Here is an 18,478-nt window from a genome sequence, read left to right on the forward strand (position 1 = left end):
GCCTGCTATGTGCCCTGCCACTCCCCTGTCCAGGCTGGTACAGAGATGGAGCAGTCCTTCCAGAGAGCAGTTGCATCCGTCAGGACAGAGTGGAGGTCCCTGTACTTTGCTGCCAGGCATATTTTCTGAAACTCTAAATTACATGCATTGTTCCTTTGCCCTGGCTCCCTGCTGCCTGTGGAATAATATACCCACACACCCCAGCCTGGTGGATGCATCCAGGGTCCCTCTTCCACTCTCCTCCTCTTTCCCCTCTTCTTTCTCCCTCCACAGGTCCACAACCATCTTTTGATGCCTGTTAAGTGTAGGTACCTGTGAGGCTCCAGAGATATAACCACGAAGGAGATGGACACAGAGCTCCCCTCTCAGCCCCACGCCCTCCCCATCCCAAGCAGCCCTGGGCTCTTCCCATTGTTCTGGATCCTTCTGAGAGCCTTGCCTTGTCTGAGCCTTCATTCAAGCTCCTGCCTCTGCAGTGCCTTTGCCATTTGCTACATCCCAGCCTTCCTTCCAGGCTCCATCAGGGCCAGCTCTACTCCATGTCCATCCCCTCCCCGGCCCGCATCAGCCCCCTCCCCTCCCCAGCATGTGTGCATACCTGCAAAACCAACAGCACAATCAAGACCGTGAATATACCCCTCACGCCAAATCTTTCCTGTGCCCCTTTTTAAAGTGCCCCTCCTGGCGCTGTAAACCATCGATCTGCTGTCTGTCCCTCTAGACCAGTTTACACTTCCCAGAGTTTTAAATGGATGGACTTCTACAGTGTGTCCTCTCTGTCTGACTTCTGTGATCTTTTGTGACTCATCCACGTTGCACGTATCACTGGTTCATCCCTTCCTGTTGCTGAGTGGTAACTAGTTCTCGGCGTGGAAATGCCCAGTTGGTTTATGCATGTACCTGCTGGTGGACGTCTGGGTTGTTCCTGGGTTTTGCTGTTACAAATAAAGCTCGGCAGCTTGTGCTGATAGGGAAGGAGCACTACTCGGGAGCTGGCAGCCCCCCCGGCTCTGTTACCCACTCCCTGTGTGCAGGACCCTCTCCTCGCCGAGCCTCAGCGTTCGCTTCTGGAACGTAAAGAGCACTCATGGGTCCTAAGGTGCCTCCAGCCCTGACAGCTGCTGTCTTTACGTGTCTGCATTGTCCCGGCCTCCCAGGGCCTGCTCCACCCCACTGTGCTCATGGTGATGGGAGGGCCCGCGCAGAGTCTGGGCCTGGTTAGGACCAGGGTGCTCTGGGCACAGCGCTGCCCAAGCCTTGCTCCAGAGCCCCGAGGAGGAAGCTCCGGTTCCTCCTCCGTTCCAGTGGCCTCAGGTGAAGGACTTTGGAATTAGAAAGGACTGCCTGACTTGTGCATGAATCCCCTGCAGTGTTCGTCCAGGCTCTGCTCCAGGGACCAGAGTCTTTGCCTCCTGTGGCAACCCCACTCACTGTTGGCAGCAGACAGCGGACCCTCAGGGTCTACCCGCCTTGGAAGCTGGGGGGCCCGGGCAGGGGAGGTGGAGCTAGGTCTGCCCCTGTTCTCCCTGCCCGGCTCACTGGCTCCCTCCCTGCCTCCCAGCAGCCCCAGCAGTGCCCTACTTAGACCCCAGGGAGGGGTCAGCCCATCTGTTCCGCCAGCGATGGGCTGGAGGGGCGGGGCAGCAGCAGATTCCTATCGCATCTGTGGTGCCAGATCTGGAAGATTAATCCCAAATCAGTCAGGTCTTGGGAACACTGGACTCGTTTCCCTGCAGCCTGATTTCCCCCTCTCCCCCTCTTCCCCCCTCCTCCGCCCTCCTCTTGCCCTCAACGTGCTACTCCCTCCCGGGGGCTCAGGGAGGGCTGTGCTCAGGCTTACCCTGTCTTCCAGAGGCTGCTGAAGCAGCAGCCGGTCCCTAACTGCCTGGGAGGGAATCTGGGAAGGTGAGAAAACAGAGCAGCACAGCTACCCAGAGGGTATGGTGGCCAGTTTGGAAGGTGGAACCACAGCCTCGGGGTCAGAAACTGGTTCTGCCACTTACTGGTTGGTTGGGTGTCTTTAGTCAAATGGTGTGGCCTCCCTCACCTCCTCTCCTCACCCAGGGGATGGAGACAGTTGATGTGATGAGGGTTGTGATGAGGTTCTGGTAACACATCTAGCCCAGCTCCTGGCGCTTGCTTAATACATGTTCTGTGCTCCACCCACCCCAGCCCCAGCTGACCTCAGGGTCCTGGACGTCAGCAGCTTCCTGTGGCAGAGCTCAACACTTAAGGTCATCTGAGTACTCCAGTGACTGCCCTCCCGCCCCCCCACCCCCCCACCCCCACCTCAGGGACAGACCAGTTGCCTGAGAGAGGAGCTGAGTCTGAGCCGGGAAGGGGATGAACGGGCGGTGCTCAGCTCTGGGGCTGGGGCTGGGGTGTGGCTGGGCAGAGCTGAGCTCAATGATGATGCCCAAACGAGTCGGTGGAGGGAGGGGGGAAGAGGAGGGGGGAAGAGGGTGAAGGCTGAGCTAGGCGGGGAAGCACCTGCTATTTTCAGCAAGTCCAAATCCCCAGCCCAGGTCACTGACATCCCGGGAGACTGGAGAGCTATGGACTGGAGCCTCATCACCTGTGAGCGTTGATTAAACAGACAGTTTTAGAGCACAGATAAAAGGAAGTGGTAAGTGGCTGGAGCCAGTAACAGTTCACCAAGAACATGCTGGAATAAATGTCGTCCTAAATTAAGGATCCTCTATTCGGTCTTGTTCTCTTTGATATTTTCATCAAAGGCTTGAATAATGGCACAGAAAGCTGGATTATCAAATCTGTGGGTGACACAGAGCTGGGAGAGAGCGGGAGTAGATTTAACAGTGGAACCAGGCTTCAACACTCAGAACATCATCAAAAGCCTGGAACCAACCAGATGAGATTCTAGTAGCGCTAAGTCAGCAAGATCTTGCACTGACATTAGGAAAAGTAGGGCTTCCCTGGTGGCGCAGTGGTTGATAGTCTGCCTGCCGATGTGGGGGACACGGGTTCGTGTCCTGGTCTGGGAGGATCCCACATGCCGCGGAGCGGCTGGGCCCGTGAGCCATGGCCGCTGAGCCTGCGCGTCTGGAGCCTGTGCTCCGCGACGGGAGAGGCCACAACAGTGAGAGGCCCGCGTACCACACACACAAAAAAAAGAAAAGCAGCTGCTCAGCTACCTCTCAGGAAAGATCTGGCTTGAAAGGTACATAACAGGCATTGACTTTTTCTCTTACCCTGGCATTTGCTACCTGGCATATGCACACTCAAGGGCAAAGAGATGTCCTCAGTCTTCCCCAGCCTGGATAAATAAGCAGGACATCAGAGAGAGGAGGGAGAATCACTTTAGCTCTGAGTTGTCAATCTGGGGGAAGAGCGCTGTGGCTCCCTCCTCTGCAGCCTAGCCAGGTTGGGGCAGCGGGCTCCCGGAAATCCCTCATTGAAACTACCAGAAGGGGAGACAGCATCTTCTTCCCAGGTTGGATGTCTCCTTAGATATAAACTTGCTGCTCCATCTTCTGCTTATTTGAACAAGGGTGAAGAGCATTGGGGAGGGGTGGCAGGGGTTCCTGGGGGCCGTCTGTACTCCCACTGACTGGCATGGTCAGGATGTGGGAGTGTCCTGTGGACCAAGTGGACACTAGAAGTTGGCTGGGCCACCTTTGGATTTTTACAGTGCTCCGCCCAAGGCTGCGGGGCCAGAGGAGGCTGCGGGGGGACCCCCACGGGCTAGAGCCTGTGGGGACATTGGGTTGCCCCTCCGTGGAACAGGGTGACAAAGAGGCTCCTGTGTGGGTTCTGAAAACCCCACACCGAACCCTGGAGAGCCAGCACTGGGAGCCAGGCCACACGGAGGGCTTCCATTGTCTTTTTTTTTTTTTTTAAGTCTTTATTGAATTTGTTACAGTATTGCTTCTGTTTTATGTTTTGGTTTTCTGGCCATGAGGCATGTGGGATCTTAGCTCCCTTACAAGGAAGGGAACCTGCACCCCCTTCACTGGAAGGTAAAATCTTAACCACTGGACCACCAGGGAAGTCCCTCCATTGTCTTTTTTTTTTTTTTTTTTTTTTTGCGGTACGCGGGCCTCTCACTGCCGTGGCCTCTCCTGCCGCGGAGCACAGGCTCCGGACACGCAGGCTCAGCGGCCATGGCCCACGGGCCCAGCCGCTCTGCGGCACGTGGGATCCTCCCGGACCAGGGCACGAACCCGTGTCCCCTGCATCGGCAGGCAGACCCCCAACCACTGCGCCACCAGGGAAGTCCCTCCATTGTCTTTTTTTTTTTTTTTTTCCTCCATTGTCTTTTTAATTCCTCTCCCCAGCCTGAGACTGTGGAAGGGCCAGAAATAGAAGGAGGGGGCTGGGGAGAAGAGCATGCCTCCTCCCCTTTCTAAGTCCCTTCGGCTGAAGGATGGTCTATTCTGGGAACAGGGAGAATATGAGCATTAAAATGGATCTGAGATTAAAGTTTTAAACTGGACTAGACTGGCCTGGACTTCCTTATACCCAAGAGCGACCACAAAGCTCTGGGATTAGCCCCAGCTGATATTTAAGAGACAGGAATGGGAGCTCAAGCTAGTGTTGCTAAAGGCCGTGAAGGGAGGAAGAACAAAGCCATTTCTCCCTTGGGGTCCACCAGGTTCAGACAGTACAATAATCCTGTTGCAGGAGCCTGAGGGCCATGGGGCTTTCAGCTGCCAGTAATGGAAAACCCATCTGGGTCTTACACTTTTTGTCTCCTGTGACGAGACGGCCTGAGGTCAGGGGTTCCAGGGGCCGCTCACTGTCACAGTGACAAATAAGCTCTCCACCTTCTCCTTCTGCCATCCCCACTGTGCCCACGATGTCTTCTCTCATGGCTGTCACTATTCCAGGCATCACACATAGACCTGGCAAGTTCCAGTCAAAGTAGAGTGGCATTTCCTCCCTTGTGATTTCTTTCAGGAAAGCCTCTCGTAGTAGCCCCCAGCAGACTTCTCTGAAGAACCCATTAACCAGAATGGAACACACTCGTACTAATTCAGTCTTTGGAAAGCTGCCTGAGGTCACCGTGATTGGCTTATTTCCTGGAACAGGAGTTGAGGGAGGGTCAGCACCTGAGGAATGTCTCCCTCTGCCATCAAGGCAGAAGGGCGCAGGGATGGCCCTTGATCAGGTAACCAGTAGTGTCTGTCACAGTGGTTCACACGACAAGCTCCGGGAAAGTTTTGCTGGGCTGCAAGCTCAGCGTGAGGCGGCTGTCCATGTGTCAGATGTGCTCTTAGGCGGCGTTAATAGGAAGATCCAGAGCAAGGGAGGGGACGCTCGTCACCTCTGTGCAGCTGGACCACACATGAGGGATCAAACTCCTGGGGAAGAAGTAACCTGAAGCTCTTCCAGAGGAGGGCTGTGAGAGGTCTAGATGTACTGTTTATGGAGGTGTGGCTGAAAGAATAGGACATTTAACCTGGAGGAGACTTAGAGGTACCTGTCTACGTGGGGAGCCATCTTGAATCCTTTAGAGCAATGCCCGAAACAGACGGAATTACTCCCTGTGGCTCCAGAAGGCACAGCCAGAACTGGAAGCAGTTCTTGTCTCAATAGAAAGGATATGGTCAACGTCTCCATGTGGTCATTAGAGCTGCTTTTCAGTGAATGAAGGGGCGGCCTCGGAGAGCAAGGGTCCTGTAAACCGAGGCTGTATGGCCTGGTAGGGAAGATGTTGAGGCAGTTCTTATTTTGTGGGGAGGCTGGGCTAGATGTATTCCAGGCACGGATGTGCCCTGGAAAGTGCCTGAGCATTACAGCCAGAGGGTCCTGGGTGCGGCTTTGCCACTTACTATCTGTGTGACCTCGGGCAAGTCACTTAACCTCTCTGAGTCTTACCTTTCTCATCTACCAAAATGAGGGTAACAGCACCTGCCTCACAGGGTGGTTGTGAGATTTGTAAAGTCTGTGGCACACAGTAGGTGCTCAATAATGAACACACTCTTGATTCTCTGGCATGTCCTTTACCTTTGGAGAGAGGCTGGCACAGTACTTCTGGCAGCCAAAAGTTTCCTTAGAAGTTTTGGTGGCCTGAAATAAGGGCAGAATGAGAGTTTTTACGACAAAGGTGAGGCCCAAGCACAACACAGCCCAGGCCAGGCTCCCTGCCCCAGCGGCACCCTCAGTCTCCCCAGCTGGACCTGTGCAATCTGGAAGGACAGTACCTCTCAAACCCTGATGCTGGGTCCAGAACAAGCCCAGGGCTGTGGGCCTTCTTCCTACCACTCTGATCCGGTAGTCAGACCAGAATACTCTGTAGTCAGGGAGGACCTGTTCACGTGTTCCCTCTTCAGGGAGGAAGAGTGTTGACTTAGGGACTTGGCCTGGGTCAAAGGCACGACCTTCTCCCGGGGATCTTATGGCCCTTCCAGCTGAAGGGCGGGGCTTGTTATTAAGGGCATTGTGCTGCCCTTAATCCAAAGTCCATGGCTCTGGACAAAGTTGCTCAGGGCTCATGGTGAAGTGGGTAAAACGTTCATGACTCCTTGTCTCCTTCTGCTAATAGGTTCTGTGAGTCACATCCACCTGGGCCTCCCCAACCCATGGGAACCAGCCTGGCACACTGTGGGGGACACTTGGGGCCCAGAGGTACTGGGGCACACAGGGAGCTGTGGCCCGGCACAACCATCAACAATATGGAAGTGAATGTGGAACAGTGCCGGCTCTCAGGACCTCAAGTCTTTCTTTAGTTCTGTCATCTGTAAAATGGGAGCGTTAATTCTCACCTAAATCACAGAGTTGTCCAACGAACCAACGAGAGAATGAAGTGAGAGGGCTTTGTAAATGGAAAACGCCTTTAGCGTGGACTTTCGGGGAGTTCACGGCCAGAGAAGATCATGGAGTCAATTCTATCACAGCCCCCGTCCTAAGGGTGGCATTACCCACAAGGCCCTCCCCTGCAGCTGGGTGAGTGAGGGGCGGGGCTGTGCGTCTCCTGGTGTGTGTCCAGATGTAGATGTGCGAAATTTCCAGCATGAGTGAGAGTGACTCAACCTCAGAGATTAGCAATTAGCAGCTTTCATCTGAAATCAGAGTCAGAGAAGGCTGGGCCTCTGCTCTGTGTGGGTGTGTGGGGAGGAAGTGTGGAAAGCGAGGCTATCGGATACCAATCCTGGCTACACCGCTATCTTGCCTCCTGACCTTGAGCATCTCACTTCCTCTCTCTGAACCAAAATTGCTTCCTCTGAGAAAGAGGAGCCGGACCACAAATCTAGAGGAGTGTGTGTGTGCGTGTGTGTGTGTGTGTGTGTGTGCGTGCGTGTGATGCTTTGCAAACTTTGACCGAGGTGATGGCAGTGCCTGAGGCTGTTGTCCCAGCATCATTGGGCAAGAGGAGGGGACCGTGTCCACTACAGACTGGGCTGTTCAGAGGCCCCTAGGGAAATGAAGTCTCAGCCTTCTAGGCTGAACCCAGCTTCAGGAGAGACAGGGGGGCTTAAGCGTCATGCTACTCAGTGCAGACGGCGAGGTGTGCCCTGAGGTGGGGCTGTTGCTTTTTTCCTCTGACAGTGTGTCTGTTCTGAAGTTCTTCCCTGGCCCTAGACATCCCTTCCCTGCCCTTGGCTTCCTGAGATAAGTTGTAGTGAAGCTAAAAGAAAGAAAGAGCTGAATGGTCCTATCTATGGGATGCGGGGACTGAAGATGGGACAGAATTTCTTGGCTGCCTCAGGACCTGTCATCTTTGAAGGGAGACATTTTTAGGTTATAGGCTCCCCACTCACCAAGATTCTGAATAAGAAATGACACGTCCTAAACAGCTCTGCGGCTTCCACCAAACTTTTGCTGAAGACGTGGACCACCTGGGGACAGGACGCAGCAAGGTGGCTGAGAGCTTACGCCTCGGAGTCATCGGGCCTGGGCTCAAATCCCAACTCTGCCACCAGCCCACCGCCTGATCTTGGCAAGTGAGCTACTCCGAGCCTTGGTTTGAGCTAACGTGTAATAGGGAATAAAACAGGTATTTCATAATGTCACGGCCTTCAGTTATAGAGGGACTTATAAGCTCAGCTCCTTTTGGAGTTTATTGAGGGGGTAGGATCAAACGTCTCTCTTCATCAGACAGGTTTCACTAGATCAGCGTTTCCCAAAGCGTGCTCTGTGGGACCCGGGGTGTGAGGAGACGTCGTGCAAACAGAAGGGCTGGTGCTGGGAGTGATTTTGGGCAATGCTGTGAGTCTAAGCACAGGTAAACAGCTGGGTCTGCCGTTGGGCTTTTCAGAACCTTCACTGGGCTAAGATGTCTCGGGAAGCTCCACACTTGAGCGATGTGTGCAGTGTATCTGACCAAGGAACTCTTTTCGCCACAAGGTATAGCATGGGACACGTTTTGGGAAGCGTTCCATTGCAGACCCTTTTCTCTCTCAGCTCCCAGGAAGCTTCTGTTTCCATCTGAGGCTGGCGCAGAGGAACCACTTCAGTCAGAGTCTTGGTATATTTATACCACACCCCGCTCTGGGGTGCTGGTTTTCTATTTTTGTTTTGCTGTACATATATTTTTTTTAGTGCAGGATGCCTCAGAGGCTGTGTGGAAGTGAGGAGGGTGGGGATGGCATCACCTGGAGATAAAGAGCCCACGGTAGGACCAAGGGCAATTCTGAGCCATTAGGAGCTGTGGGCAGGGGCTGGGGTGCAGGTCACTGCAGCCACGATTCTGATCACCCCTCGGAAGACTGGGATGACTGCAGCCCCTTGGGGAATTCCTTCGACTTCTGATTATTTCACCCTAGGCAATGAAGAAAGGAGGGCAAGCATCAGCAAGTTTATGTCCTGTAGGAACTGCCTAGGAAAGTCAAAGCGATATTGGACTGGCCACTGCTGACCTCAAAAATGACATCGTTTAACTTAGCTCTTCTAAGAAAGACAGAGGCAGATAGGCCGTGGGCAGGAAGCCCTGGCTTTTGATGAGGTGGTCTTGGGTGCGGTGAGCCAAGGGGAGCTCAGGGCCGGTTATGCCGTGGTCACCCCCAGGGCCGAAGGCCAATCAGTGTGTCCCAGGGGCCTGCCTGCAGCTGCAAGGAGCAGCCAGGAGCGCCGTCACACAAGGCTTGGCCGTGTCCTGCCTCCTGCATGTGCCACCACTTCTTTCTTCGACCCCTGGATCCCCAGTAAATAGGTCTCTCTCTGTATTTTTCAACTGACCTATGTGGGTGGGTGGGAGGACTGGGACAAAGCAGCCTTACCCACACTGCCTTTATTTCTCTAGTGTATTTCAATCTGCAGGGAGCAAACCATTAGTGGGGAGAGAAATCAATTTAGTGGGTTGTGACCAGCATTTTATAACATGAACTAGAATAGAAAGTATTAGAATGCATTGGCTGTAGTAGGGGTTGAGTATTGCTTCATGAAAGAAAGACAGACGGGGAGACAGGCATGGGTTGGGGGGTCAAAGGCCACTGTGGATCGTACTCAGTGGCACCTGGAAGCCACTGGCTCGCTGATTCCAGGCGCTAGCACCACTGCAGGATGCATCTGCTTCCGGGTCTATCCTGGGCTCTGGGGCCCAGTCCCAGGCTGTGTTGTCCCTCCACACCCAGAGGAAAATGTACCTGGAAGAGAGGTGCCCGCAATGTATCTCACCCCTGAGCTGCGTCTGCTGGGTGTGTCCTCAGACCGCAGAGGGGGAGTGGCCACTCCCTGGCAGTGCCAAGGGTACACGATGACAGCGGCAGCTGAGCCTGACCCTGGTCTCCATGGACAGCATTTATTAGGCGCCATTCTCAGTGTGAAGACAGATAGGCAGGAGGGGCTGAAGGGAGGCCGTGGCAGCTGCGGCCTGTGGGGTCCAGGGGCTGCCCGGGGTGAGGGTGTGGGCGCAGGGGCATGTCACCCACACGTATTGCATATTCTGTGGCAGTGTGCCCAGGCATAAGGCATTGGGGAAGCAGAAAGGCTGCCTTCAGTGGGAGGGGGTGAGGGAGAAGCAACACCGGCCTTCCAGTTCCCTAGGAAAGACCTGGCCGGAGACCGAGCAGTCTGCCGTGCTCTGCGAGGGCCATTCGGCCTCCCTCCCCACCATCTCCCTACAACTTTGGTCGTGGCTCCCTTGGGACTGACGGGACAGGACCCCTCGAGGGCAGGGTCGCACACCGGACAGAGGCACCCCAACATAAACACAGAGGGCAGCCCCGGCTCCTGGGCCCTGCTCTCTGTGGCACCTGGGCAGCCAGGACGCTCCACACTGACACGGCATTCACACACAGGCCAGGCCAGACTTCCCTCCCGTGGTGCCCAGAGGCCGGAGCGCAGGGTCAGGGTGGGGCTGAGGCTGATCCCCCTGGGGGCCCCCACTACAGCTTCCCTGAATGCCAGGGCTGGCCTCGCTCAGCAGTGTTAAGGAGCTGACACGGGAACAGTAAGAGGGGGCAGCTGGAGGCGGAGCGGCCCCTCACCCATCCCTTGATGCTGTCTGAGTCATGGTCCCAGCTCTAGCTCTGGGCCCTGACCGTGGAGCCCAGGCTCTCACCTCCAACTGCTGCTCTGTACCTGGGCTTCTGGGTTGCAGGTGGGGTAGGCAGGGGGTACACCTGGGAGGAGCGTTCCTTGCTGCAGCTATGGCTTATCTCTAGCTACTTGGGACACAGGCACCAACACTGGTTGTGGGGTCAGGGTTCACGTCCCAGGAGGATATGCCTGCCAGCTCTCTAGGCTGCTCTGCCCAATTCCCCAACTCCTAGAGCTCCAGCTCCTGGCCTTTCTGCTGTCAGCCCCAGCTCCGCTTATCTGGCCCTAAGGACTCCCCTGTTTGTAAGTAGGAAGTTCATTGACTGAGTGGTCCTACCCTGCTTCAGCAGCCCACTGAGAGCCCTGCCTCGTGGCCAAGCAGAGGAGCGGCTGAGCCCAGCACTGGCTCAGTCCTGGGCTCTGGTTCTGGTCTAAGGCCCAGTTGCCCACGCAACGCCAGGGTGTGCAGGCTGGGAACTTTGCTTTCAAAGAGCGGGAAGAGGAGTCGAAAGAAAGAGCACTTAGGCTCAGAACAAACAGCCTGGTTCTTGCTCCCCTCTGCCTTTTGCTACCTGTGTCACCTTGGGCAAGTCATGTCACCTGTCTGGGTCTCAGTGTCATCTGTAAAATGGGCATGACAACTCCTGCCCTGGTGACCTAACTGGGGTGTGGTGAGAATCAAACGAATGGGTAGTCAGGACAGGGTTTTCAAACTCATTTCACGGATCTAAGAGTCGGTTATTAGCAGCAGCGGCCAGTGATGGCAAGGAGGAAGTTTTCTGTTTGATTTCAAGGGCAGTGTCTGGAAGGCTGGACTCCCTCTGGCCCCACATGAGGATGTGACTGGAGGCCAGTTAGCTCTCACCTACCAAGGGGACCACCCTGCAGACTGTTGGACCCCTGCCTCCCCCTTCCCTTCTCCACCCCTTCTGCAGCCTGCCTGTCCTTGCTTCCATCTGCCTGCCCTCTGGGGACTAGCTTTAGGGACTGCTGGGTTTCCATTTCCTCCATAACTGCAAAGCCATGCAAAACAACACAAAAGGTAGTGGGAGACTGGGAGACACAGCTGGGGATGAGGAAGGGGAGTGGGACTGTGTGGGGTGACCTCGACAAAGACACCCTGACTTTTGGAGCCAAGGGAACGTGGGAGACCTGGCAGGACAGAGGTATAAATAGAGATGCAAACTTACACGGAACACGAAGTTCCCTCCGTAAGGGACAGGGGGAGGGGTGATGGTCTGGTTACCAGCAGGGCCTCTGCGAACTGGGGAGCTCCTTATTTTTCCAAAGGGATGGGAAGCTCCCAGCTTCTGCCTTCCCTCCCCGACCACCCCCCCCCCCAAAGTTTCACATTTCTCGGAATTTGCAGGGCGCAGATGCGGGCTCCAGGGGTCCTCAGAGCCCCGGCTCCTGCCGGCTGGTGCAAGCAGGCACAGTCGGAGATGGGGGGCGGGGGGAGGGTGGTAAGGGGTGTAGGGGCGCCAAAGGCGGCTGGGGCGGTCTCTTCGCCGACCCCGCTGCTCCTCCGGGCAGGAGCCCCCCGCCCCGCCCGCGCTCCCAGGTGCTCCAGGCCCCGCAAGGCGTTCACACGGAGCTCCTGCGCTTCATGAGGCTGCGGAAGGTGGACAGGCTGTGCAGGCCCGTGGACACGGAGCTGATGGCGGAGCGCTGCGCCCCGCTGCAGAGGCAGCGGTGCGAGGGCGTGTCGCTGTAGCGGCCGCCCCCTCCCGGCGACGAGTGGCTCTGCTCGACGCACGTGTCGGACGTGGAGAGGTCCCGCGGGATGATCATGGGGATGGAGTACTGCAGCTTCTCGCGGCTCTTGTACCAGAGGCACGAGCACATGGACTGGAAGTGCAGCACCTCGGCGTAGACGTTGCGGAAGCCGCCGCCGCCGCCGCCGCCGCCGCCTGCCGCAGCCGTGGACGAGGCGGTGTCCGTGGTGTGCGCACTGCCGCCCGCGCCGCCGGCGCCGCCTCCCGCCTGCCCGTTGCGCGTGAGCAGCGCGCGGTGCTCGGCGTCGCGCTTCTCGTCCTCGGCGTTCATGGTCATGAAGCGCAGCACCACGAGGTTGAGGAAGGCGCCGATGACCGTGAGGCCCGTGAGGATGTAGACGAAGCTGAAGGCCACGTACTGCGGCTGCGTCTGCAGCGCCTGGTCCTTCTGCAGCGCCACGTAGTCGCCGAAGCCGATAGTGGTGAGCGTGATGAAGCAGTAGTAGTAGGCCTGGAAGAAGGTCCAGTGCTCGTAGTAGGAGAAGGCCGCGGCGCCGATGCACAGCGTGCTTATGCACGAGAAGAAGCCGATGAGCACCATGTTGGCCATGGACACGTCCGCGCGCCGCATGCCCAGCCCCCTCTTGGCGCGGTGCAGCAGGTACTTGACGAAGGTGTTGATGCGCTCGCCCAGGCTCTGGAACATGACCAGCGTGAGCGGGATGCCCAGCAGGGCGTAGAACATGCAGAACACCTTGCCGCCGTCGGTGCTGGGCGCTGCGTGGCCGTAGCCTGGGGGAAAAAGGGGAAGAGGAGATCAAACACGTGCTAAGGGGCTGCCCTTCCAGAAACCTGCCTCCCTTCCCCCTACTCTCCCCTCTCCTTCCCCAGCCTCGCAGAGTCTGGCCTCTTTTTCCTTTGGCCAAAGAGAAGGCGACTCACCGTTATGGGTGCATCCTTGTCCCTAGGCACTGTGCTAGTTCCTTGCTGATGATTTCTCATTTACTATCATGACCACTCCAGGGGGTAGGTAGGAAGGAAAGAGGAAGCAGGGAGGGTTAAGTGACTTTTCCGGGGTCACACTGTTTGGAGGCAGAGCAACGTGCGTTTGAATTAGAGTCTGTTTGGCTTCAAAGACCTGACCATTTTCTCTACCCAGAATAGGAGCTGACTCGTGCTGCTGTTGGGAACTTAGTCTAGAGGCAGCGTGGATAGCGTGAAACAGTACTGGCAAGTCAGCTGGGATACCTGGATTCTAGTTTAGTGTCTGTGGGCTTTGGACTTGTTCCTTCTCCTCTCTGGGCCTCGGTTGCCTTGACTATAAGGGGTGGAGGTTGGACTGAATGAGTCCTGCATCCTGTGATTCAGTGTGAAGGGAGGGACCCTGGGGGTCCTTGATGATTTCCTTGCTTCCAGCCAAAGCTTATGGGGGTAGTTCGCCCCTGGGGCCCACCAGTCTCCCAGAGGCAGCTGGCCCACCCGTGTCAGAGGAGGAGAAAGGAGACAGTGCCCTCCCCCCATGAATCAGTGCTCCAGAGTCCTCATCAAACCCTCTGTGGGGCCCTGGGATCATCCTCTATGCCTGGCCCCAATGTAGGGTCTCTCCTCATGGGGATGTGGCATTGCCTTTGTCAAAGCAAGGGCCCTGGTTGTCCTTCCAGGTGTTGCTATCACCAGTCAGACAGTCTCAACCCTATCACGCCCAGCCATGCCCCTCAGCCCTCACCCAGCCAGGAGCCAGGCAGAGGCAAAGCCTCCCTCTGAGCCAACCGTCACATGGCCTAAGTCAAGAGTTCTGCCTGGAGACCTAGAGAGGAAAGGACCCTAGATGGGAACTCAGAAGCCCTAGGCACAAGTCTGGCCCTGTCACTAGTGGCTGTGTGACCTTGAGCCAATTACTCCCCCTCTCTGAGCATGTTTCCTCATTTGTAAAATTATGTCTGCTGGTCCTGGCCCTGCTTCCTTCACTGAGCTATTAAGATATTTATTACTTTTATTAACAGGATTATTATAATAAAGTAATGCTTTCCATTTTTCCCACCTTTTAAAGCCTTATCAAAACTTAACTGAGGGCTTCCCTGGTGGCACAGTGGTTAAGAATCTGCCTGCCAATGCAGGGGCCACGGGTTTGAGCCCTGTTCCAGGAAGATACCACGTGCCGCGGAGCAGCTAAGCCTGTGCGCCACCACTACTGAGCCTGCGCTCTAGAGCCCACGAGCCACACTACTGAGCCCGCATGCCACAACTACTGAAGCCCAAGCACCTAGAGCCCGTGCTCCGCAACGAGAGAAGCCACTGCAATGAGAAGCCCGAGCACTGCAACGAAGAGTAGCCCCTGCTCGCCGCAACTAGAGAAAGCCTGCGCCCAGCAACAAAGACCCAATGCAGCCAAAAATAAAATAAATTTTAAAAAATTAAAAAAACCAAAAAACTTAAAAATGCTGCTTCTTCTCTGCAGCCATCCTGGGTTGCTCACAGCTGGAAGTGATCCCTGCTTTGAGTGGCCCTGAGAATGTTCAGCTTTGAAGTCCAGGGCCAGTACTACCACCATCCCCTACTCTGTCACTCAGGTCCCCCAACTGTAAATACATATGTACGCTAAATACTAGCTTGGGGTGGGTGGGGGTGGGCACTGCTGGACTTTGTCATGTTCTTCCCTACCTCCCCCCCCCACTCACTGCCAGCCATGACCATGGGCTATGCCCAAAATATGTTTGTTGAATTGATGGCAAGGCAGGATGCCGTCTGCTTTGGTATGGGATCTGAATTCAAATCCTGACTCTGCCATGGACTGTGTGTTTTCTAAAAAAGAAAACCTCTCTGAGCCTTAGTTTCCACATCTGTAAAATGGGGCTCATAAGTAGCACCTGCATCACAGGACTTTTGGGGAGAAATAGGTGAGATAATGTGTATAACACTTAGCACGGAGTCTTGTACATATGAAGCGCTCAGTAGCAGCTCAGTAACAGCTCACAATGCAGGGCCAGGTTTCCCTCATATTTCCAAGAGACCACCTAGGCTGGCAGACGGCTCATTTCCAGTAAGCTTGGCATCTCTGTCAGCCTAAAGCCATGTGAATCTTAAAGCTCAGGGAGGTCGGGGGACTGCTGCTGGGGTATGTGAGGCTGTGGGCCGCCCTTAGAATGGGCTCCCCTGCTCCCTGACCGTGGCCTCTAGCTGGTGACTGTGTCACCCTTTGCCAGGGGCCTGGATAGCTGAGCTCTTGAGCTGCCATGCCTGGCCCGTCTGCACCCCAGCAGGGTGAGAACAGATTGTGCCCGCCAGCTCGGCCACAGCAGCCAGACCACAGCTCACCTCGACAGCTGGGCAGGCTCCGAGTCAGAGCAGCTCATCATCCTGCCCTTCCCTGTCCCCCAGGCCTGCGCAGCATAGGATGCGGGGGAGGGCACAGCACTGTGGCCACGGCTGAACAGGGATAGGGAGGCATGGACCAGCCCCGGCTTGACCACAGGCTGGCTGTGTGACATTAGGCAAATCCGTTCCCCTCTTTGGACCTCTCTCGTCTGCTCTGCACTCTGCGGGGTTGAGCTACAGCTGTTAATCCCCACCCCGGCCACCACTGCCAGAGCTGCTGTCAGAAGTAAAGGAGAGGGAATTCCCTGGCGGTCCAGTGGCTAGGACGCCACACTTCCACTGCCAGGGCCCCAGATTTGATCCCTGGTCAGGGAGCTAAGATCTTGCCAGCCGCATGGCGCAGACAAAAAAACAAAAAAAGGAGTAAAGGAGAGACTGGACGTAAAAGTGCTTTGGAACCTGTGGAGTTCACGACAGAAGGAGCAGTGAGGGGACTCACAGGGGAAAGTCGGCCTGAAAGTGCAGTCCTGAGCGGCAGGCAGTCCCTGATGGGGTCAGGCAACTACATCCCAGCGTCAGGGAAAATGACCCCCTCTCACCACCATTGCATCTCACCTGTGTCTGTTCATAAGCTGTAACTGCCCTCCGGTCCACCATCCTTTAGGAAAACCGAGTGCCTGCCGGCCTGGCAGCCTCACTACCCGCTGTGGGCTGCCCACAGAGCCCCCCGGCCCCAAGTCTCATGCTCCGCCACGGCCACTGTCCTGTGCAGTGTTGCCCCACCTTTGGGGTCTGGTGCCCTCCAGGGCCCACCCTCACTTCCTACCACACGCTGAGGCTGCACATCTTATCCTTCAGATACATTTTTAACTTTAATTCTCTAACACTTGCTGCAAGGTCGTTATTATGACTATCTCCACTTTATAGTTGGAATAATGAAAGCTGGAGGAGCCTCGTGAGTTGGCCAAGGCCACTAGACTTTCTGACTCATCGCTCATTCTGATGCCTCAGAGCCAATTTATCACCCAGGAAGGCGATCAGGATGGGAAACTGAGACCCGAGAGGAGAGCAGTCCATTTGGAGCCTCGTCTCAGCCACTGCCCTGAGCTGGATGGGGCGGAAATGGCAACAGGGGTGCAACGCCAAGGCATTCAGATGCTTCTCCAAGCATCGGGCCTAGGGTCAGCATGCCCCCGCCCCTTCGCCTGTTCTATTGTCACTGGGTGAAAGGGCGAGGGAGCTGGGAGGACCTGCTGACGTGGGCACCCAGCTTGGAGGGGCGCCAGCTGGGGTGGAGCCACTCCCAGGGGGCCCTGGAACTTCTGGGAAGTAACTGGGAGTTTGGCAAGGCCTGTCGGCCTGCCAGCAGGCCTGCCGCCTGCCCAGTGCTCAGGCTTGGTTTTTACCAGGGAGAGGGGGCAAAGGGAGTCCCCGTTTTCTCCTTCCTGTCCAGCCCTGCGCATCTCAGGATGAGGCGCTCCATCTGTCCTTGTGTGTTGCTGACATACACAGAGGCTACGCTCCGGGGCTGATTCTCTGAGGATCCTCCCTCCTAATACGTGATGGACCGACCAGCCAGAACTCACGCCCTGACCCTGAGACTCTCGACCCTGCCTCTCAGAGCTGACTGGGGCTGTTCCTGTCCCCTCTTCTCCCAGCTACCCTTCCTGAATCCACCATATGCTCAGAGCCAGAAAGGTCCTTACTGACCATATGGTCCAGTCCTTATATTGTACAGATGAGGCGACAGAGGCCCAGAGAGGGAGAGTGACCTGCTCAAGATCACACAGCTAGTGAATGGAAGAGCCAGGACTATAACCTGGGATATTCCATTCCAAACTCAATGCTTTGTCCTCTGCCCTATGGCTCAGTATAACCAAGGTTGCCCTGTTCATTCAACCAGAGCCCAGCAGCCCCTGCTTGGGAGCAACCCAGCTAGGAGATGGCCTAGAAACCTGGCTGGAGCATAGAATTTACCTGAGGAAGCCAAGTGGCTAGATTTAAAAATTATATGGCTGGACATAAATATTAATTATGAATATTTTGAGACAGCAGGAAAAATTAGGTGGGATGGGAGCCCCGGGGCCTTAGTTCTTCTATTTTCCTCCCAACATCACCAAGGGCCTCAGAAACTGGCCAAAGCTCTGTCTTCCAGGGAGATGCAGAGGGTTGGGGGGCCATCCCTCCCTCTTACTGAACTTTTTCTCTCTGTGGACTATTTCCTTCTAGTCGAAGCACAAATAATCAGTCTGAGCCCTTGGTCATGGCCTTGGCTGGATTGAACTCAGCTGACTGTTCCCATTGACCTCACATACCTGCCAGCTTGAGTGCCTGACCTCTTACCCCTGGCCTAGCTGGCCACAAAGTTAGAAAGCTGACCACAGCCTTGGGTGGAAGAAAGAGCTTGGGACTAGGAAGCGGGAGATCTGGGGGTCTGACCTGGCCCTAATCATAACCAGCTTGTGCCTTGGGCAAGTCCCTTTTCCTCTCTGGGGCTCAATTTTCCTCATCTGTGACATGGAAGGACAGGACAAGATAAAGGGTTCCCACCTTTTCCCCCTGCTATGGATGCCTTTTTTGTTTTTTTTGTTCACCCACACCCATTCATACAGTCTAAATTTTTAAATATTTTACATATGAAGTATAATATGTTGATCAGTACAGTGTAGCTACTACCTAGAATAGGCACTGCATAGATAATTGTGAAAAAATGAATTATTTTCCCATCAAAATTAATTAGGAACTCATTTCCCAGTCAGAACTTCTGATTAGCATGGGATAACTGATTCTGAGACTGAACTTTATTATTATGCTTTTGAAATACTGAAAATGGATACTTCTACTTTCCACGGGGATCTCTGCAGTTTAGTGGTATAGGTGAGAACAGACTCTGGAGTCAAACAGCTTTCAGCTTTGGCCAGGTTACTTAATCTTCTAAGCGCCTCAGTTTCCTCATCTGTAAAATGGGAATAATGATGCACTTACCTCATAGAGTGGCTCTGGGGATT

General features: G+C 55.3%; 1 protein-coding gene across 2 annotated transcripts in view; it reads right to left on the bottom strand.

The window, feature by feature from the left end:
• Positions 1–8,619: 8,619 nt before the first annotated feature.
• KCNK3 (potassium two pore domain channel subfamily K member 3) overlaps positions 8,620–18,478 on the bottom strand; it is a 40,104-nt gene continuing 30,245 nt past the window's right edge. The window contains exons 2-3 of one of the 2 annotated variants that reach the window (XR_009521481.1): positions 11,631–12,947; positions 8,620–8,722 (exon numbers count right to left, since the gene is read on the bottom strand). Coding sequence is in view for 1 of the 2 variants with exons in the window: in XM_060026965.1 (XP_059882948.1) it covers positions 12,025–12,947 (923 nt within the window). In the remaining variant the exon portion in view is untranslated. Of the gene's footprint in view, positions 8,723–9,568; positions 12,948–18,478 lie in introns of those variants that run through there. The other variant, XM_060026965.1, reaches the window with a different exon arrangement.

The sequence above is a fragment of the Delphinus delphis genome, chromosome 12, assembly GCF_949987515.2.
Source record: "Delphinus delphis chromosome 12, mDelDel1.2, whole genome shotgun sequence".
Lineage (NCBI taxonomy): Eukaryota > Metazoa > Chordata > Mammalia > Artiodactyla > Delphinidae > Delphinus > Delphinus delphis.